The sequence below is a fragment of the Coregonus lavaretus genome (genome assembly GCF_964263955.1).
Source record: "Coregonus lavaretus genome assembly, contig: HAP1_SCAFFOLD_7335, whole genome shotgun sequence".
Lineage (NCBI taxonomy): Eukaryota > Metazoa > Chordata > Actinopteri > Salmoniformes > Salmonidae > Coregonus > Coregonus lavaretus.
In genome coordinates this window covers 4,908-27,283 of record NW_028165141.1, presented here as the reverse complement: position 1 = coordinate 27,283, position 22,376 = coordinate 4,908, and the positions used below count along the sequence as shown (strand labels likewise).

Here is a 22,376-nt window from a genome sequence, read left to right as displayed (position 1 = left end):
ATGAAGAGAGAGAGAGAGTGAGAGAGAAAGAGAGAGAGAGAGAGAGAAAGAGATGGGGGAGAGAGATGGAGGGAGAGAGAGAGAGAGCGAGAGAGAGAGAGAGAGAGAGAGAGAGAGAGAGAGAGAGAGAGAGATGAGATGAGATGAGAGAGACCTATCTCACTCTATTAAATTTATAAAAACTGTAACATTTTACATTTTGCTATTTATTCAAAAGGAAGTGATCAGAGAAAAATGTATTTCTGTGCTACCACTAGAATCCCAGTACTTTAATGAAGACAGCTTCTCCATCCTACACCAACCAAGAATTCACAAAATAGGACAAACACCAAATTGAGACTCTGTATGCAGCATTCTGCAAAAATATCCTCTGTGTACAACGTAAAACACCAACTAATTAATGCAGAGCAGAATTAGGCCGATACCCGCTAATGATCAAAATCCAGAAAAGAGCAGTTAAATTCTACAACCACCTAAAAGGAAGCGATTCCCAAACCTTCCATAACAAAGCCATCACCTACTGAGAGATGAATCTGGAGAAGAGTCCCCTAAGCAAGCTGGTCCTAGGGCTCTGTTCACAAACACAAACAGACCCTACAGAGCCCCAGGACAGCAACACAATTAGACCCAACCAAATCATGAGAAAACTAAAATATAATTATTTCCAATGTGTCAAGTAATTAACAAAGAAACAGAGCAAACTCAAATGCTATTTGGCCCTAAACAGAGAGTACACAGTGGCAGAATACCTGACCACTGTGACTGACCCAAAATTAAGGAAAGCTTTGACTATGTACAGACTCAGTGAGCATAGCCTTGCTATTGAGAGAGGCCGCCGTAGGCAGACCTTGCTCTCAAGAGAAGATAGGCTATGTGCACACTGCCCACAAAATGAGGTGGAAACTGAGATGCACTTCCTCATGCCAAATGTATGACCATATTAGAGACTGTGGTCCTCTGTAGCTCAGCTGGTAGAGCACGGCGCTTGTAACGCCAAGGTAGTGGGTTCGATCCCCGGGACCACCCATACACAAAAATGTATGCACGCATGACTATAAGTCACTTTGGGTAAAAGCGTCTGCTAAATGGCATATTATATTATTATATAGAGACACATATTTCCCTCAGATTACACGGACACACAAAGTATTCGAAAACAAACCCAATTTTGAAAAACTCCCATATCTATTGGGTGAAATACCACAGTGTGCCATCACAACAGCAAGATTTGTGACCTGTTGCCACAAGATACAACCCATATTTATGTTTATTTATTTTCCCTTTTGTACTTTAACTATTTGCACATCGTTACAACACTGTACAGTATATAGACATAAAAGACATTTGAAATGTCTTTATTCTTTTGGAACTTTTGTGAGTGTAATGTTTACTGTTCATTTTTGTATTGTTTATTTCACTTTTGTTTATTATCTATTTCACTTGCTTTGGCAATGTAAACATATGTTTCCCATGCCAATAAAGCCCCTTAAATTGAATTGAATTGAGAAAGAGAGGGAGAGAGAGAGATGGGGAGAGAGAGAGATGGAGCAAGTAAGGGTTAAGGAGACAGAGGCACAGAGAGTGAGAGGAAGGGAGTGAGCGTGTGTGTGTGCATGTGTGTGTGTTAGTGACTCACAGCCCTGCAGTCTAACGTTAACACACTGGATAACTGACCTTCACTTTACTCACCACAACTACTGTTTTACCAGCACTGCCTGACTGGATCTATGCACTGAACCGTGTACACACACACACGGACGCACGCACACACGCACGCGCGCATGCACACGCACGCGCGCGCGCACGCACGCACGCACGCACGCACGCACACACGCACACACACACGCACACACACACACACACACACACCCTTTGGACCACTGATGTGTATCGTGTAATGTGATGTAGGGTAGAACAGTGTTTTTTATCACACCTCCTTCAAAGGGCAACTGTACGAAGTTTACAGCTACAAAGGAACATAGATATCCTACACAATAAGCGTATGATTGTGATTTAAAGGCAAGAATGCCACAAAACTACAACGTTTAGAACAGGGATCATCAACTTAATTTTTTCTTGAGCGGATGGTGAAGGGGCCGGAACATAATTATGACTAATTTGTAGACTGCAAGAAGCACAAATATTTGACTAAAACATAATAAATTCAAACCTTGCTTATTTGTATACGATCACATACTGTATATATCCCTATTCTGCGTGGGAATAATTTCAAACAGATTTCCAAAATTAAAATCACTTGGAGCTGTTGTTTTTACAGTCTTTTTACAGTATCTTATGTCCAACAATAAAAAATACAAAAAATCAAATATATACAGTTTATTTTTGCTCTGAAAACATTGGGGGCCAAATAAAATCACCCGCGGGCCAAATTCGGGGAACAGTAGGGGAACCCTGGTTTAGACCATAAAATAGAAATATATAATTAATAATTGCAATTAAATGACTTACACAACCCACCAGGTTGAAGCAATGTTTGTTGCCATGGTGATCTAGTGAATTGCATTTGGACCATCTATATCAGGGGTATTCAACTCTGACCCTACGAGGTCAGGAGCTTGCTGGTTTTCTGTTCTACCTGATAATTAATTTCACCCACCTGGTGTCCCAGGTCTAAAGCAGTCTCTAATTAGAGGGGAACAATGAAAACATGCAGTGGAATTAGCTTCGAGGTCCAGAGTTAAGTTTGAGGGATCTATAGCAAGTATTTTGTGATTGATCTAAGAAAATAAGTAAATGTTTTTTTATATTTTATATTTTCAAGTGCTAGGTCCATTGGAATAAAGAGAGGAAAACTCAACACACATGATTCAACTAACCAGAGTCCTTATTGAACACTAGTGGAAATCTCGCTGTTTATTATTTACATTTTAGTCATTTAGCAGACGCTCTTATCCAGAGCGACTTACAGTTAGTGAGTGCATACATTTTCATACTGGCCCCCCGTGGGAAACGAACCCACAACCCTGGCGTTGCAAGCGCCATGCTCTACCAACTGAGCTACAGGGGACCTGTATTATCTATGCATAGTCACTTTACCCTTACATATTACCTCAATTACCTCGACTAACCTGTACCCCCGCACATTGACATTGACTCGGTACCGGTACCCTTTGTATATAGCCTCGTTATTGTTATTTTATTGTGTTACTTTTTTTTACTTTAGTTTATTTAGTAAATATTTTCTTTAACACTTATTTTTCTTAAAACTGCATTGTTGGTTAAAGGCTTGTAAGTAAGCATTTCACGGTAAGGAATACCTGTTGTATTCGGCACATGTGACAAATCAAATTTGATTAGATTTTTATAGAATTCAACCAAAGCAGAGTCCTTATTGAACACTAGCTGAATAGAATTCAACCAAAGCTGAGTCCTTATTGAACACTAGCTGAATAGGATTCAACCAAAGCAGAGTCCTTATTGAACACTAGCTGAATAGAATTCAACCAAAGCAGAGTCCTTATTGAACACTAGCTGAATAGAATTCAACCAAAGCAGAGTCCTTATTGAACACTAGCTGAATAGGATTCAACCAAAGCAGAGTCCTTATTGAACACTAGCTGAATAGGATTCAACCAAAGCCTGCACCCAACAGTGTGTGGTAGAAGTATTGTTTTACCTTATATCCCTCTGTGAAATCTGCTGGGTGGGCCCACTAGTTGTAGCTGTGTTATGTGCGGTCCTACCAACCTGCAGTGGGCGATGATGGGGCCTGCGTCTGGGGGGTTACAGGTCTTGACCCGGCGGAGGAAGGCCAGGAAGGGGGTGGGGTACTCGGGGACCCCGTGGTCGGGCCACGCCGTGAACTGGAACTGACGGACCTCCCGCTTGTCACCGGAGCCATTCTGGAAAGGAGAGATGGGGTTTCAGAACCACATGGAGTGTGTGTGTGTGTGTGTGTGTGTGTGTGAGAGAGAGAGAGAGAGACAGAATGTGTGTGTGTGTGTGTGTGTATCTGTGTCTTAGCTACTTGCTTAGACACTCTTATGGTATGCTGCATCTGTTAACCCCAAAATCAGTTCCCCTGTCTGTGTGCCAACCACAATAAACAGAGTGACAATAACAAAGCATTAGAAAGCTGCCTGACGCATGAGAATACATTTTTCCAGAGGGAAAAAACACACAAAACCCCCCCCAAAAAAACACCTCACATGAGCTTTACTCACCAACTTTCCTGCTGAATAAATGAATAAATAAATCAGGTAATTAAAAGCAAACTGACCTAGTTTGCGTGGATTATTTATTTATTTTATTTTGAATCCCGGACCATTCCACTGGTTTTGTATTTTCTGCAGTGGATGTGCTTCTTTCTTTGCGGGGAAGTATAACTGATTTTTAAGAATTGGTCACTCGTCAGGAGGGTTCTGTGTCACTCCAGGATATGCATACATATGGATGCCTGTGACTGTGTGTGTGTGTGTGTGTGTTTGTTTGTGTGTGTGTGTGTGTGTGTGTGTGTGTGGAGTGTGTGTGTGTGTGTGGAGTGTGTGCGGGTTACAGATTCCCTACATACAAAAACTACTGCCGCCTAAATTCAGACAAATCTGACAAAACCTGTTTCCTTTGCTGGAAAACAGAACTATGAGAAGCCATGCTAATACAGAAATAAGGAGAGAAAGAGAGAGATTGCGGGATAAGAGACAGGCGGGGGGAGATGTGTGAGGGAACAGAGGGAGGTTAAGAAAGAGATGGAATAGCAGCGGGTAGAGAGAAGAGATGGAATAGCAGCGGGTAGCGAGATGAGGGAGGAGAGAGGAGGGAGGAGGGAGGAGGGAGGAGGGAGGAGGGAGGAGAGAGGAGGGAGGTGAAGAATAGAGAGCATTGAGGGATGTAGAGGGAGGGGTTGACAGGATGCTGTACACCAATAGATGTGTACAACAACAAGCCCAAAAAGCTACAAACTGTCAATTCTAACCAGCCCAAAAAGACCAGTGCTACTAACTAGCCTATCCGTTAAAGAGACATTTCCTTGGAAACATCTGACCCTTAGCCTCTCCCCCTTCCATTCCCTCTCCTCTCTCCGTATCACCCATGTCTCATTTTCTAGCTATACACTTGACTGCCAAGTGTCTGGGGCAGCTGGGATATGAGCCGTCTGCCAATTATGTATGTAGCATTTTCTTCCGCTCACTTAGCTAAGTGCTTCTTTTTGGCAGATGGACATTAAAAGATGATGGACGGTGAACGAGAGAAGAAGAGGGGAGACGTCTGGGAAGAAGGAAGGAGAGGATGTAAATAGTTTCAAGGGAGAAAGAGAGAGAAATAGAGGGGGAGAGAGAAAGAGAGAGCTAAAGATGAAGAGAGAAACTATTTCCCTCTCCTTTCCATCCTTCATCTGTTCCCCGCAATTCGGTTGTTTATTTGCTTGTTGGATGCAGGATGTTGTGTTGGCTCAGAGAAATACACTGTTGGTGAGTTTGACAAGGGGAGCCAATACAATACATGGAGACAAACAGACAGACTGACAGGCTCCTGAAGGGCTTGCTCTCCCCAGGGCCCACCAGGCAAGACTCTGCATACAACCAACATATATCAGCTCATATCGCATTCAGACCAGTTCTTATTCCTCTCACAGTGGCTGCTCCTCAGATGGCCTCACAAAAACATTCAAACAAAGCCTCCGCTGAAACAATTGGATGGGTTAAGGAAACATAGGGAGTATTTCACCAAGCCTATACAAGAAGGCAAGATGAAGACATTGCAATATTGTTTTAAGCTATCTGATCACACAGGAGTGCCTAAGAAGTCAACCTGGACTCAAGGGTAGATGTAACACAGTAAATGTAAATCCGTAACACTCCAATTAGAATATGTAACATTTGGTATGTTATGTCTTAATTTGTGGATGTCCATCATCCATTTCATATGATATGTTATGAAATACAATTTGTATGATATGTTACAAATTGCAACTCGTACAATATGTTACGAATTGCAATACGTACAATATGTTACGGATTAGCAAAACGTATGATATGTAATGAATCCCACTTTGTTATGGCTAATGTTAGCTAGGTGGCTAACGCTAATGTTAGCTAGGTGGCTAATGTTAGCTAGGCTAGGGGTTAGAGTTAGGGTTAAGGTTAGGGTTAGGAGTTAGGTTAAAGAGTTAAGGTTAGGGTTAAGGGAAGGTTTAGCTAACATGCTAAGCAATGGTCCCTCTAAGCTGCGCACGGGACTGCCGCGCAGAAGAATATCAGCGTGCGCAGAGAAGCACGAGATTACACTAGAGTTTTCCCCATTTGTTAACCCTATCAACGTTTCCCTTTACTGTGGGAATTGTTATCAAATCAACTCAATATTAACCACTTTCAATTCAACATACCAAAACAAAACAAACTATTCAAGAGATTTTGTTGTAGGCAGAACGCATCGGAGTAGGATTCTATTGCATTGACAGGCACAACTCAAGCCCGTACTCTACACAGACTGGTGCACCATAACCAATCAGAGCTGCAGTAGGCCTATATGCAAATAGACCATTGCCATATATGAATCTGTAGCATTCACTTTGAACTGGACTGTTTTTACAGCATGAGCGGTTGTGAGTAGATGCGCTTGTTTTGAGATCAAAGCGAAGCAACATGTAGCGACGTGTGCACATTTGTTAATATCCTTTGCTCATTAGTGAGTTATTAGCCCAGTTATAGATCATTTGTAGTCAGCAATGGGGGAGTGATTGCTTCCTACAAGAGCACAAAACGTGTGCATTTCTAGAACTTCTTTGAAAAGCGAGTCAGGTAAAGAGCTTTTTTTTGTCTTAAAGGGGCAGTGTTGTATTTTGAGACAGGTTTGAATAAGCTAAGTAGCCAATAGGCAGAGGGTAGCATAATTTGTCTGATTCTCTGTAATAATGGTATGGGAATAATGATGCATTTTATTTTGTAAATTGGTTTCTTGTATCAAACAACACAACAACATTTTCAGTCACCCCTTTATCTGAAGGACAAGTGGATAAACAGGTTAATGTCAAGCCCTGCATGTTTTTTTCTCAAATGTCTCATGGAATGTAGGCCTTCATTGAACACCACACATTGGCTGCTACTGTAGGCTGAACGACAGAACAGCTATTTGTTAAAACGTTACTACTTGACCACTGTTAAAACTTACTTAAAGCGGGTACAGCCTCAGTGTTCACAGTAAACACGCGCCGGAAGTTGCACCGAATTTTCACAACGTTCAAGTTTGCGCTCAGCAGACCTGAAATTTGCTCAGTGATGAAGAAAAATAGAGTGAAAATTGAAGTAGTTGCAAAGTAGCTAAAAAGTAGTAAGTACTTACAAAGTTGTTAATTAGCAAAAATGCTGAAGCTGTCCATGATGAGATTCGAACACGCAACCTTTGGGTTGCTAGACGTTCGCGTTATACGCCTACCCGTCCACACCGACCAACCACCGTACTTTCGTTTTTTTAAGTAACCTTCTGTCTTATATAACCATACCAAACCTAACATATCACATTATTTGAGTGTCCCTGATTTACGTTTACTCTGTTACGTCTAGTCTGTGAGACCGGGCTGAAGAAGTAGGGGTCAGGGTAATACCTTGCCATGAGATAACAGTCTGGACTAGATTGTTAATGAGTGTGTAATTTAGATACTAAAGTAGAGTGTAGAATAGTAGTAGGGAGTGTAATTAAATCAAATCAAATGTTATTCATCAGATGCTTTGTAAACAACAGGTGTGGACTAACTGTGAAATGCTTACTTATGATTAAATGATATTATGCAGTTTGAAATGTGTAGTGTAGTGAGGTGTGTTTTGCCCGTGTAGACACTACAGTGGAAATTACAGCTCGACATCAGAGTTGGGGTCAATTCCATTTCAATTCCAGTCAATTCAGAAAGTATACTGAAATTCCAATTCCAATCCTCTTCAATTGTTTTCAATGAGGAAAGAATTGGAATCGGGATTTGGTTTCCTTTATGAATTGATTGAAGATGAAATGGAATCGACCCCAACCCTGCCCAACATAGTGTGAAATGAGTATTATTATACATTATGGATGGAGTAAAGTTGTGTACTCACTCGTACCTTGTGCAGGGAGAAGGTGCGGACGCAGAAGGTGGCCAGCTCTATGGTGTCCAGTAGGGTCACCTGGGTCATACCGTAGGTCTCTGTGCCTCGACTGGGCCAGTACTGGTCACACTTGATCTGAGGAGAGAGGAGAAGAGGGGGGGCTGAGTGCACAAACACACACACACACACACACACACATAAATTTAAACACGTACGCGAGCATGCACGCACGCAAGCACACACACTGCACAAAATAAATCACACAGACTCTATTACATTGTAAACCCCATTCCAGCCTTCCTGAAAAGAAAACATCTTGCGGGCTCACTGAAACACAGCAGGACTGTTTCTCTCTCTCCTCCTATCTTCTCCACTCCAGGACTGTTTCTCTCTTTACTTTACATCTTCTCCACTCCAGGACTGTTTCTCTCTTTACTTAACATCTTATCCATTCCAGGACTATTTATCTCTCTACTTAACATCTTCTCTTCTCCACTCCAGGACTGTTTCTCTCTCCACTCCACATCTTCTCCACTCCAGGACTGTATCTCTCTACTTCACATCTTCTCCACTCCAGGACTGTATCTCTCTACTTCACATCTTCTCCACTCCAGGACTGTCTCTCTCTACTTCACATCTTCTCCACTCCAGGACTGTTTCTCTCTACTCCACATCTTTTCCAGGTAAATTAACATAGAGAAGGGAGGGAGGAAGAAGTGTCAAATCAACTCTTGCCCTGAAGGCTTCCCCCTCCCACCTGCCTTCCCTAGCAACGAGGACCAACCAATTGAGGATGGCTAAATGTTTCCCTTCCAGCAGAGATCCACCACAGTGTGTCCATCCAAGACAACCCCACAATACCCCCCCCCCCCCCCCCACCCACCCCAACACTTAGTCACCCTGTCCATTCTATTTAACCTAATGAAGATTCATTCAACACGGAGCACCCCCTCCAGGCTCTGATGCGTTGTGACATCTAGAGCAGGAAACGCGTCGCTCTAACGCTCTCCTTGCGTTTGCAGTCAACGCTGGCCGCCTGCTAACCCTGATGGTATCTGACAGGGGCGGAACGTACACGACAGAGGGATAGGTAAACGGATCGAAAGGACAGAGATGGGGGATGAGGTTAGACACCTGAGGTAAGGCTGGTAAGGCTGGTAAGGTTGGTTTCTAAGGCGGATTTCCACGTATTCTTTGTATTGTTAAAGGGCAATTCTCAATGCCTACGCTGATGGCTTAACTATAGGAAACACTGAACTAAAGTCTGCAAGCAGAAAATATTCTCTGTCCCTCTGCGCTTTAAAGTGCTTCTTATACTTTCCTCAGTGACATTGCAAAATTTCCAAATAGTTTTTTTTCTGTAAATTCTGTTTTGGTCATTAAACAAGTCATCCCAACACCGATCCAGGGGGAACACCAGATTAAATGCCATAATTACTTACCCGTGATTTCTCCTCCAGTCTGGTCATCATGACCACAGTGGCTGCCCTCTGTTCCCACACCATCCTCCAGAAGTCCCCGAATGTCTCGGGCAGCGGACCCTGCGTAGCGATGTAGGCATTCTGTTTCCTGTAGCCGTCTATGTAGTTGGCGTTGATATAATCACTGCCGGTGATACCTGGGAACAGAGAGAAGACAGTAATTGAGTTGAACAAAGGAAATCTCTAGAATGGTTGGTTGTTAACAGGCCAAGTGGTCAATTCTGATTGCTCAGGCAATTTCTTATTACTCAAGTACTTATTGCTCTTATTGCTGAGTTCGTAGGTCATTGTGTGCTCTCTCTCTCTCTCTCTCTCTCTCTCTCTCTCTCTCTCTCTCTCTCTCTCTGTCTCTCTCTGTCTCTCTCTGTCTCTCTCTCTTCATCTCTCCCTCTCTTCATCTCTCCCTCTCTTCATCTCTCCCTCTCTCCCTCTCTCCCTCCCTTTACATTTGGTTTATTTCTTTCTCTAGCCTGGTGTTGTGGCTGTGATTTAATGTTGATGCTGTAGTGTGCAGTAAGATGGAGGAGCGTGGGATCTGGGGATCAAATCAGTGCTCAGAGCGGCCCTCTCTCCGCCATCGCTCTCCTGCCGCCACCACAGCCTGTCTCACACACAGGCCCCACTAAATCTCAGCTAAAGCAGCCCTCCCGCACGCAGGCTGGGCAAGTGTGTGTGTGTGTCGGAATAAGCCCTGCAGTGTGTTTGATTATGTGTGTGTGTGTGTGTGTTGAAAATAGGTATATATTTGTGTGTTGTATGAGTGTGTGTGGGGGAGTGTGTAAGTGTGTGTGTGTGTGTGTGTGTGTGTGTGAGAATGAGAGTGAGAGAGTAAAATGTAGCTCACCTCTCCTCTCTGTCAAATACAGCCATAGTCTGTGTGTATGCAAATGTTCCTATTCATGTGGATATAATACATGGGAGCTCTGATATTAGCAGGCCTCCTCTGTATCTACCCTCTATTCCTGACTGGGCAGAGTGGAGATCTATATCTAACCAATGAGTCTACTTATCTACTCCACAGTCTACTCTTCTATCAACAAATAAAAGGCAGTTGAATGTCACACGTCTTCCTCTATCAGACTTATAACCTACTAGTTAAAAGAGTCTTAAACGCTTAAACAGACTGCAATGGCTGCCGCAGCGGCGACCAATCACGTTCCTTAACTGACATATTCTCACTCGAGCGACAAACAATGAAACACTCGACATGGGCTAATTTAAGAGTGGGGAGATGTGACAAAGAGTTCAGCAACAATCGGGGGGGGGGGGGGGGGGAGCGAGAGAGAGAGAGAGAGAAAGAGAGAGAGAGAAAGAGAGAGAAAGAAAGAAAAGTCAAACGCCATTAAAAAGGATTCCACGTCGCACAATGTGATTGTGGCACTTTGGCGTTAGTCATAGCTAGATGAACAGAGAATGGCTGTGTGGATGAATTGTTCTACTGCTGCGACTAATGGCAAAATCACTGCACTGTAAAATGGAAATTTCTGACTTGATTAATTTATGTATTTATGGACGCTTTGCCCGGGACGATTCTGTAATGCGTGTTGCCGCAATTTCAAATTGGGCCTATTGTGAACTGTCAAAATCAAATCAGAGTGAAACACAGAAAAAGGTTGAGAGAGGTTGAGAGCTTGGCAGGGTTGAAGGGTGAAGAGTTCTCCTGGCTATGACGAATGTCAGAAGACTTTCACTGCTGAAGGCTGAGCTCCTTTGTCATTGTCCTAAAGACTCCCCTTGCAGTGTTTCTCAGTTGTGTCTTGTAGTGATGTCTGGTAGATATCTCCGTAATTGATTGGTTATGCGTGCCGTCGTCATAACCGGATGTAACTGACCTAGGGGACTACGCTAATATGACTAACCAAGCAATGAGGACTAGCAGAGAGTAGCTCTGTGGACTGCATGTTAATTGCCTGATTTAAGAGTTATTAAACATAACTAAACCGGATAACCCACTGCCTGGTCTCCATCACGACATATCTCAACACCAATGACATTTAAACCTTGGACATCAGGACATAATATACCAATATAGAGCATCAAAGTTGCAATTGGTGGGTGAAAAGTGTCAAAAAGTGTCAGGTCTTACCTTCGATGGGTGCGAGGATGACGCGGGAGTGGTCATAGGCGATGACGTTGGCGTAGCGGTTTTTGGGCTTGTTCACCTCCAGGTTGGAGTGTTCCCACGTAAACTGCTGGCCTGGATCAATGGACTGTGGGGACAGACACACACAGACACACACACACACACACACACACAGACACACGTGACCACCATAGTACCTGTGTCCAAGATCGCCAACATAACCTGTCTAAATGACTATCGCCCAGTAGTACTCAGACATACTTTGAAAGGCTGGTCATGGTTCACATCAACACCATCATCACAGAAACCATAGACCCACTCCAATTCGCATTCCGCCCCAACAGATCAACAGATGACACAATCTCTATTGCACTCCACACTGCTCTCTCCCACCTGGACAAGAGGATCACCTATGTGAGAATGCTCTTCATTGACTATAGCTCAGCGTTCAACACCATAGTGCCCACAAAGCTCATCATTAAGCTCATGATCCTGGGACTGAACACCTCCCTCTGCAACTGGATCCTGGACTTCCTGACGGGCCGCCCCCAGGTGGTGAGGGTAGGCAACAATACATCTGCCACGCTGACCCTCAACACGGGGACCCCTCAGGGGTGCATGCTTAGTCCCCTCCTCTACTCCAAACTGTTCACCCCAACAGTTTGCTGACGACACGACGGTGGTTGGCCTGACCAACGACGATGCGACAGCCTATAAGGAGGAGGTCAGTGACCTGGCAGTGTGGTGCCTGGACAACAACCTCTCCCTCAACGTCAGCAAGACAAAGGAGCTGATAGTGGACTACAGAAAATCGAGGGCCGAGCTCGCCTCCATCAACATCGACGGGGCTGTAGTGGAGAGGGTTGAGAGCTTCAAGTTCCTCGGTGTCCACATCACTAAGGAAATATCATGGTCCACACACACCAACACAGTCGTGAAGAAGGCATGACAGCGCCACTTCCCCTTCAGGAGGTTGAAAAGATTTGGCATGGGCCCTCAGATCCTCAAAAGGTTCTACAGCTGCACCATTGATAGCATCTTGACTGGCTGCATCACCGCTTGGTACGGCAACTGCTTGGCATCAGACCGCAAGGCACTACAGAGGGTAGTGCGTACGGCCCAGTACATCACTGGGGCCAAGCTTCCTGCCATCCAGGACCTCTATACCAGGCGGTGTCAGAGGAAGGCCCTCAAATTTGTCAAAGACTCCAGCCACCCTAGTCATAGACTGTTCTCTCTGCTACCGCACGGCAAGCGGTACCGGAGTGCCAAGTCTAGGTCCAAAAGACTTCTCAACAGCTTCTACCCCCAAGCCATAAGATTCCTGAACAGCTAATCATGGCTACCCTGACTATTTGCACTGCCCCCCTACCCCATCTTTTTACGCTGCTGCTACTCTGTTAATTATTTATGCATAGTCACTTTAACTCTACCCACATGTACATATTACTTCAACTACCTCAACTAGCCGGTGCCCCCGCACATTGACTCTGCACCGGTACCCCCTCTATATATAGCCTCCCTACTGTTATTTTATTTTACTTCTGCTCTTTTTTTCTCAACACTTTTTTGTTGTTTTATTCTACTTTTTTATTAAAAATAAATGCACTGTTGGTTAAGGGCTATAAGGAAGCATTTCACTGTAATGTCTGCACTTTTCGGCGCATGTTCGGCGCATATTCGGCGCATGTGGCCAATAAAATTTGATTTGATTTGATTTTGATTTGACACACACACACACAATTAGACACCTTCAGAATAGAGGAGAGAGAAAGAAACAGAGAGAGGGCACAGAATGGAACACAACAATACATGGAGAGGAAGAGAGACAGAGAGAGAGAGAGAGAGAGAGAGAGAGAGAGAGACAGTGAGAGAGGAGAGAGAGGAGAGAGAGAGGGAGAGAGAGGGAGCAAGAGAGAGAGAGAGAGAGAGAGAGAGAGAGAAAAAGAGAGAGAGAGAGAGAGAGAGAGAGAGAGAGAGAGAGAGAGAGAGAGAGAGAGAGAGAGAGAAAAAAACTGGGGAACAACAGCATCATTAGCAGCTGCTCGGTGCCTTGAAATAAGGTTAATTTATCAAGATCATTAGAGTAGACACTGCATAATGGCATTAAAAATATTGACAAAGTTGGTGGCAGCTCTTCCCTTAGGGAGAGAGAGAGAGAGAAGGAATAAACCAGGTTCCTGGGCCCGACGCTGCTGGCAAGACAAATGCTGCCCGCGCTCGGAATACCAGAATTACGGATAAATATTCTATTCCCGTCAGGGTCATTTCGTTTTCCATTATGATTCGGGCGCTGGAGCTCTCCTGGCGCTGGCTTGAAGGATGTTTTCGGTTAGTGCCCGGCGCGGGGAACAGAGATTGGGGCTAAATAAAGTCCAAATGGGAGCCTGGTAACAGTCTACCTGCAAACATTACAGTGAAATAACAGGCAGCCAGCCCTGCACAAGGAGATCTTCTCTCTCCTCCCTCCCTCCCTTGTCTTTTTCTCTGCCTGGTCGTCCCCAAGTCTGACGGAGATTGTTCTGTGTGTAGTAAAGCTTTCTTGTAGGCATGAGTGTGTGTCTAATAGAGGGAGTGTGTTCTTTAACCCTCCCCACCCTCTTCCACTGCCGCCACCCTGAAACCAAGGTGTTGCCAAGGGGATAACTGACGGCTCCCATCAAAAGGGGGTGGGGTCTTATGGGAGGGGGTGTGTTGCTGCTGACACCTGATGGATTAGTAACTCCACCCCTGCAGTACGTTCTATGGGTTCCGGGTGAGGATGATGCCCACCTATGAACAAGCCTCCTTCCCTCCCGTTTTCCCGTTTTCCGAGCCTACAACAGCTACCCCTGCTATGTTCACTCTGTGGGTCTCCGACGATACTCCACCCCCCTCCCTAAAGCTCTGAACTTTACCCAACCTCCCCTTCTTCCACACACACATCTCCTCTCCTCGCTTCCTTCCTGCTCTCTCCTATCCTCTCCTTCCCCAACCCCACCCCACCCTGTTTGAAAACCCAATCACTCAGAGGCCCGAAGAGTCTTGGCAAGCCAAGGCGCCCAGATGAGCAGAAATTCATCAAGAAAATAGCAAAATTACAATTACACTTTCCAAAAAAAAGTATATATATTTTTAATAGTCTATGGGAGTGAGTGGAGAGAGGAGCGAAGGAGGAGGAGGAAGAGAGAGAGAGAGAGAGAGAGAGAGAGAGAGAGAGAGAGAGAGAGCTGTGAGTAACAATGAATTAAGAACTTCACGTTGAACCAAAGTGTTCTGACCGCTCAATACCCTGCTCCTCCTCTGCCTCGCCAGTGTGAAGGGATGTCCATTTGGTACATGGCCCAACCAGATTGATACATGAGGAAGATGTACTGTATGGCCGCAAGCAGTCATTATCCCAACATCCACCACCATGCAGCTGGGCTTTTCTGTGGTTCTCCTGTTGGCACCCAGTACTACGATACCCACAACTCCCCCTGGTGCAGCTCTGATGCCATTGGCCAGAGTGGCCCGTATGATTTAGGGGCTGCAAGAAGAGAATGTTGCTATATACAAACGAGAGCTGATTCAGCGATCCTGATTTCTAATCAGCGGCAGGTTCATTTATAACCTCTCTGGCTGCACTCAGGGCTCCGACAGCTCGGCTATATGCCCACCCCATGCCAGCGTGTGTGTATAGCTCCACTATTCTGGAGCTTAGAGTCTTAATGGGGATTGACAGACCAACAGTTGACTGGTGTGACACTAGGTGCATTGTGACTGAATAAGTGCTCAGTGATTTCTGGTGTGATTATGAAATTGCATTGGGGGGACTTTTAAAGTATAGAATGGAATCTGTCTTGTTTCATTATATTACAATGCCAACTTTGATCATATTACATGCCACTACAATGTCATCTGCCGTTAACCACTGATGGCTGATGGAAAGACAATTAATTCACTAAGAAGCAGGGAAAACACCTTCTACGAGGTACAGGTCTAGGATCAGCTTCCCCTCCCCCAATCCTAACCTTAACCATTAGCTGGAAAAACACAAAACTGACCCAGGATCAGCTTCTAGAGGAAACTTCCCCCCTACACCATTCCACCTCACCAGAGACTCAATTTACACCCTTAACCCTTCAGTCTAGCCCACTCACCTCGTACTCCTGGGAGAGCTTCAGGTTGTCGTTAGCTTTGAGAAGATCCGTGTGTTCAGCCAGCTCCGCAATGGGTATGGGGGGATGATTCATCATACCTGTTCCCCAAACGGACGGAGAGAGAACCGAGGGAGAGGGAAAGGAGGGATAGAAAGAAAGTGCGTCAGTACAGCTGCCATTCAAAGTGAGAGGCTAAAACCCTCCAATTGACAGGACATGGGGAGTTGTGGGTAATGCGTTTCTGCTAGCGGCAGTGGAGACGGGGGGGGGGGGGGGAAGTAGTGAGAAAGGAAAGGGAGGGAGGAAGGAATACTGGGGAACATTCTGGAATTCAAACACACATATGGCGTTGACGGGTGGTGTTAGGGAATACAGTGGAGACCAGACCAGAGCTCAACATTCCCCTTACCAGGCCACACTCCTATTCCCCTTACCAGGCCACACTCCTATTCCCCTTACCAGGCCACACTCCTATTCCCCTTACCAGGCCACACTCCTATTCCCCTTACCAGGCCACACTCCTATTCCCCTTACCAGGCCACACTCCTATTCCCCTTACCAGGCCACACTCCTATTCCCCTTACCAGGCCACACTCCTATTCCCCTTACCAGGCCACACTCCTATTCCCCTTACCAGGCCACACTCCTATTCCCCTTAGTTGTAATGGCACACGAGGTAGGGCCGCAAATAAAGGACGACCAATGGGTGATTGCTATGGTGAGAAAGAAACCCAGACTAATTACCGCTAAGGTCTACAGAGAGACGCAGCTTTTAATAGCTTGGCAACAGAGACAAGGAAACAAACCTCGGTTTTGACGGCAAAATTATATAAGAGAGAAAAAAACACCCCTTGAGCCTTATGAACCAATAGGATGCAATGTTGACATTGATTGTTCTTCACTCCTCAGTGCACAAAAACGAGAGTGTTCTCTTAACTGGGTCACTGTGACACTGTAGCATAAAAGCAGCCTGTGAAAATATATCCAGAGGTGCAAATATTTAATGTGCAGCTAAATCAAATCCGAAATAACAGTGCCTCATTGTAGTGGCATTTCAAACAAAATAACAACTTACAGTCTCATTTCCAATCTGTCTGGAAAACCAAGGCCTCTGTCTGATATTTTTTTTGGACTTGTTTATTGAAAAATATATTTAGATAAGAACGTGTAGTATAACTTTTGCCACAATAGTGCATCTACAGTGGCTTGCGAAAGTATTAACCCCGTTGGCATTTTTCCTATTTTGTTGCCTTACAACCTGGAATTAAAATTGATTTTTTTGGGGGTTTGTATCATTTGATTTACACAACATGCCTACCACTTTGAAGATGCAAAATAGTTTTGGGTGTGAAACAAACAAGAAATAAGACAAAAAAACTGAAAACTTAAGCGTGCATAACTATTCACCCCCCCCCAAAGTCAATACTTTGTAGAGCCACCTTTTGCAGCAATTACAGCTGCACGTCTCTTGGGGTATGTCTCTATAACCTTGGCACATCTAGCCACTGGGATTTTTGCCTATTCTTCAAGGCAAAACTGCTCCAGCTCCTTCAAGTTGGATGGGTTCCGCTGGTGTACAGCAATCTTTAAGTCATACCACAGATTTCAATTGGATTGAGGTCTGGGATTTGACTAGGCCATTCCAAGACATTTAAATGTTTCCCCTTAAACCACTCAAGTGTTGCTTTAGCAGTATGCTTAGGGTCATTGTCCTGCTGGAAGATTAACCTCCGTCCCAGTCTCAAATCTCTGGAAGACTGAAACGGAAAATAATTTCCCTGTATTTAGCACCATCCATCATTCCTTCAATTCTGACCAGTTTCCCAGTCCCTGCCGATGAAAAACATCCCCACAGCATGATGCTGCCACCACCATGCTTCACTGTGGGGATGGTGTTCTCGTGGTGATGAGAGGTGTTGGGTTTGCGCTAGACATAGCGCTTACCTTGATGGCCTAAAAGCTCAATTTTAGTCTCATCTGACCAGAGTACCTTCTTCCATATGTTTGGGGAGTCTCTCACATGGCTTTTGGCGAACACCAAACGTGTTTGCTTATTTTTTTCTTTAAGCAATTGCTTTTTACTGGCCACTCTTCCGTAAAGCCCAGCTCTGTGGAGTGTACGGCTTAAAGTGGTCCTATGGAGTATCTGTCCAATCTCCGCTGTGGAGTTTTGCAGCTCCTTCAGGCCCCGTGTAGCTCAGTTGGTAGAGCATGGCACTTGCAACACCAGGGTTGTGGGTTCGTTTCCCACGGGGGCCAGTATGAAAATGTATGCACTCACTAACTGTAAGTCGCTCTGGATAAGAGCGTCTACTAAAATGTAAATGTTATCTTTGGTCTCTTTGTTGCCTCTCTGATTAATGCCCTCCTTGCCTGGTCCGTGAGTTTTGGTGGGCGGCCATCTCTTGGCAGGTTTGTTGTGGTGCCATTATCTTTCCATTTTTTAAATAATGGATTTAATGGTGCTCCGTGGGATGTTCAAAGTTTCAGATATTGTTTTATAACCCAACCCTGATCTGTACTTCTCCACAACTTTGTCTCTGACCTATTTGGAGAGCTCCTTGGTCTTCATGGTGCCGCTTGCTTGGTGGTGCCCCTTGCTTAGTGGTGTTGCAGACTCTGGGGCCTTTCAGAACAGGTGTATACAGTGGGGAAAAAAAGTATTTAGTCAGTCACCAATTGTGCAAGTTCTCCCACTTAAAAAGATGAGAGAGGCCTGTAATTTTCATCATAGGTACACGTCAACTATGACAGACAAAATGAGGAAAAAAAATCCAGAAAATCACATTGTAGGATTTTTAATGAATTTATTTGCAAATTATGGTGGAAAATAAGTATTTGGTCAATAATAAAAGTTTCTCAATACTTTGTTATATACCCTTTGTTGGCAATGACACAGGTCAAACATTTTCTGTAAGTCTTCACAAGGTTTTCACACACTGTTGCTGGTATTTTGGCCCATTCCTCCATGCAGATCTCCTATAGAGCAGTGATGTTTTAGGGCTGTCGCTGGGCAACACGGACTTTCAACTCCCTCCAAAGATTTTCTATGGGGTTGAGATCTGGAGACTGGCTAGGCCACTCCAGGACCTTGAAATGCTTCTTACGAAGCCACTCCTTCGTTGCCCGGGCGGTGTGTTTGGGATCATTGTCATGCTGAAAGACCCAGCCACGTTTCATCTTCAATGCCCTTGCTGATGGAAGGAGGTTTTCACTCAAAATCTCACGATACATGGCCCCATTCATTCTTTCCTTTACACAGATCAGTTGTCCTGGTCCCTTTGCAGAAAAACAGCCCCAAAGCATGATGTTTCCACCCCCATGCTTCACAGTAGGTATGGTGTTATTTGGATGCAACTCAGCATTCTTTGTCCTCCAAACACGACGAGTTGAGTTTTTACCAAAAAGTTCTATTTTGGTTTCATCTGACCATATGACATTCTCCCAATCCTCTTCTGGATCATCCAAATGCACTCTAGCAAACTTCAGACGGGCCTGGACATGTACTGGCTTAAGCAGGGGGACACGTCTTGCACTGCAGGATTTGAGTCCCTGGCGGCGTAGTGTGTTACTGATGGTAGGCTTTGTAACTTTGGTCCCAGCTTTCTGCAGGTCATTCACTAGGTCCCCCCGTGTGGTTCTGGGATTTTTGCTCACCATTCTTGTGATCATTTTGACCCCACGGGGTGAGATCTTGCGTGGAGCCCCAGATCGAGGGAGATTATCAGTGGTCTTGTATGTCTTCCATTTCCTAATAATTGCTCCCACAGTTGATTTCTTCAAACCAAGCTGCTTACCTATTGCAGATTCAGTCTTCCCAGCCTGGTGCAGGTCTACAATTTTGTTTCTGGTGTCCTTTGACAGCTCTTTGGTCTTGGCCATAGTGGAGTTTGGAGTGTGACTGTTTGAGGTTGTGGACAGGTGTCTTTTATACTGATAACCAGTTCAAACAGGTGCCATTAATACAGGTAACGAGTGGAGGACAGAGGAGCCTCTTAAAGAAGAAGTTACAGGTCTGTGAGAGACAGAAATCTTACTTGTTTGTAGGTGACCAAATACTTATTTTCCACCATATTTTGCAAATAAATTCATAAAAAATCCTACAATGTGATTTTCTGGATTTATTTTTCTCAATTTGTCTGTCATAGTTGACGTGTACCTATGATGAAAATGACAGGCCTCTCTCATCTTTTTAAGTGGGAGAACTTGCACAATTGGTGGCTGACTAAATACTTTTTTTCCCCACTGTATATACTGAGATCATGTGACAGATCATGTGACACTTAGATTGCACACAGGTGGACTTTTTTTAACTAATTATGTGACTTCTGAAGGTAATTGGTTGCACCAGATCTTATTTAGGGGCTTAATAGCAAAGGGGGTGAATACATATGCATGCTTTTCCGTTATAAATTTTTTGAATTCTTTGAAACAAGTTATTTTTTTTCACTTCACCAATTTGGACTATTTTGTGTATGTCCATTACATGAAATCCAAATAAAAATCAATTTAAATTACAGGTTGTAATGCAACAATATAGGAAAAAAGCCAAGGAGGATGAATACTTTTGCAAGGCACTGTACATCTATATGAACTAGATATACTAGATATCTACCTGTTTATGTAGTGTGAGGCAGCTTGATGTAGAAGTACACCTCCTGGACAGGACGCTAGTCTATCGCAGGGCCTTACCCCGAATCTATCTCCTTAATGCCGAGTGCCAAGCAGAGACACATCGGGTCCCATTTTTACAGTCTTTGGTATGACTAGGCCGGGGGTTGTACCTTCCAATCTCAGGGCAGACAGGCCACTGAGTTGGTGTATCTACCAAGCCTGTGCTACAATGTTTCTTCAAGAGAGGCCCCATCCCCATTTGGACAGGGTTAGACGGGTCAGGGGTTAGGGGTCAAGGGTCAGGGGTTAGTGAGCTGCTCCACGTAAGTCAGCCAAGGCCAAGAAAGCATGACGCTAGGATCGCTCACAGACGATAGGATCGCTCACAGACGCTAGGATCGCTCACAGACAACCTTTTATGGCTTTCCGCTGGGCCTCCCAAACAAGCAGCCAAAACAATTGTCCCTTAAGATGGATGCCCCTCACCAGTCCTAACACCACCCAAAATGTCAGAACCTGCGTAGTCGGTTGAAGGCAATTTATGCACAGTGTCTGTAGCACTCCGCCACCACTATCACCTTTCCAACTGCCCTAGATATATAGTAATATTACATAAATATAGTAATATTATATAAATATAGTAATATTCAAACCAGCCTAGTGATTATGGTCCTAAATTGACTTCTTCTCTTTCTCTCTAGCGCTCTAAGTCAATATGCTATAACATATCAGCGAGGCTGTGTGTGTACACTGGAGTTAATCCATTTAGGGGCATAATGCTGGGATGTAATGTTATACAGGAAAGTCATAGAGTGTTGTCCCTGGACATAGCCCCGACACGGTACTTAACACTAGTCATATTTATAGAAGGGACTTAAGCCCACTACGTTACATTCTGCAAATGGAGGTCAAAAGTCGCATGAATGTTGACAACGTCCTTTGGGAAAAAAGTTCTCAGAGGCTTAATTGGCCATGCAAAATCTGCGAAATTAGATTAGGCATCCTCAATTTTCCCCGTTCTCTCTGCGCTTAGCGTCCTCCCGAAGATCGATGGGATCACAAACGTTTTGTTTCGCCAGGGAGGGGACACTCGACACTCCCTGGGAATATTCCCAATTAGTGTTGGTCCTTTTTTTAAATGAGGGGAACAATTTTACGGTGACATTTACATGGGGGTTAGCAGGGATTCTAGGAATCTAACAGAGATATAGGAGACACAGGGACTAATGGAGGTTGAGGCACTGAACACTACTGTTCTAGTTGATGAATGGACATGCTGTGTTGTGTTAGAGGACTGGTTGACAAGAATGTCAACATAACAAGAATAAAAGGTGGATCCTGTAAAGACCCACTGACTGATTAAAGAACCCAGTTATCCAACAGTAGATCGGACTATTTTAGAGCATAAGATATGCCGGTAGCGAAGGGGTTGAAAATTAGAGGTGCAAGCACCAGCCCAATTCAAGCACAGTAATAGCATGTGTTAGTTGATTCGATAAGTGACCCAATCTGACAATCCTTTGTGAGACCAAATGAAACAACCTTCTTTAGACTCCTACTGTATAAGAACTGTTCTCTTCAATTATTTATTATAAACATTCAAATATGTATTTTACAGTTATACGGAAGGTGAAATCTTATAGTTGGTGGTTTTATAATTTGATTTAGAAAGCATATAAATCATTTCGAGCCTTATTCATACAGTTTTGTTTTAGAATAAAAAAGAATTTTCATATTAGTATTCAGACCCCTTGACTTTTTCCACATTTTGTTACGTTACAGGCTTATTCTAAAATTGATTAAATAAATACAAAATCCTCAGCAATCTACACACAATACCCCATAATGATAAAGTGAAAACAAGTTTTTTAGAAATAAGTATTCAGACCCTTTGCTATGAGACTCGAAATTGAGCTCAGGGAAGAATGAGAGAAACTCCCCAAATACAGCTGTGCCAAGCTTGTAGCGTCATACCCAAGAAGACTCAAGGCTGTAATCGCTGCCAAAGGTGCTTCAACAAAGTACTGAGTAAAGGGTCTGA

General features: G+C 44.2%; 1 protein-coding gene across 1 annotated transcript; it reads right to left on the bottom strand.

Annotated features, from left to right (window-relative positions):
* Positions 1 to 3,708: 3,708 nt before the first annotated feature.
* Positions 3,709 to 15,816, bottom strand: LOC311116232 (receptor-type tyrosine-protein phosphatase S-like; the record flags this gene model as incomplete). The annotated part of the gene is made up of 5 exons (XM_084191347.1): positions 15,722 to 15,816; positions 11,604 to 11,727; positions 9,479 to 9,654; positions 8,052 to 8,171; positions 3,709 to 3,863 (listed from the first exon to the last, which is right to left on the bottom strand). Coding segments are annotated over exons 1-5 (668 nt in total), but the record flags the coding sequence as incomplete, so codon positions are not given.
* Between the last annotated feature and the right edge of the window lie 6,560 nt (positions 15,817 to 22,376).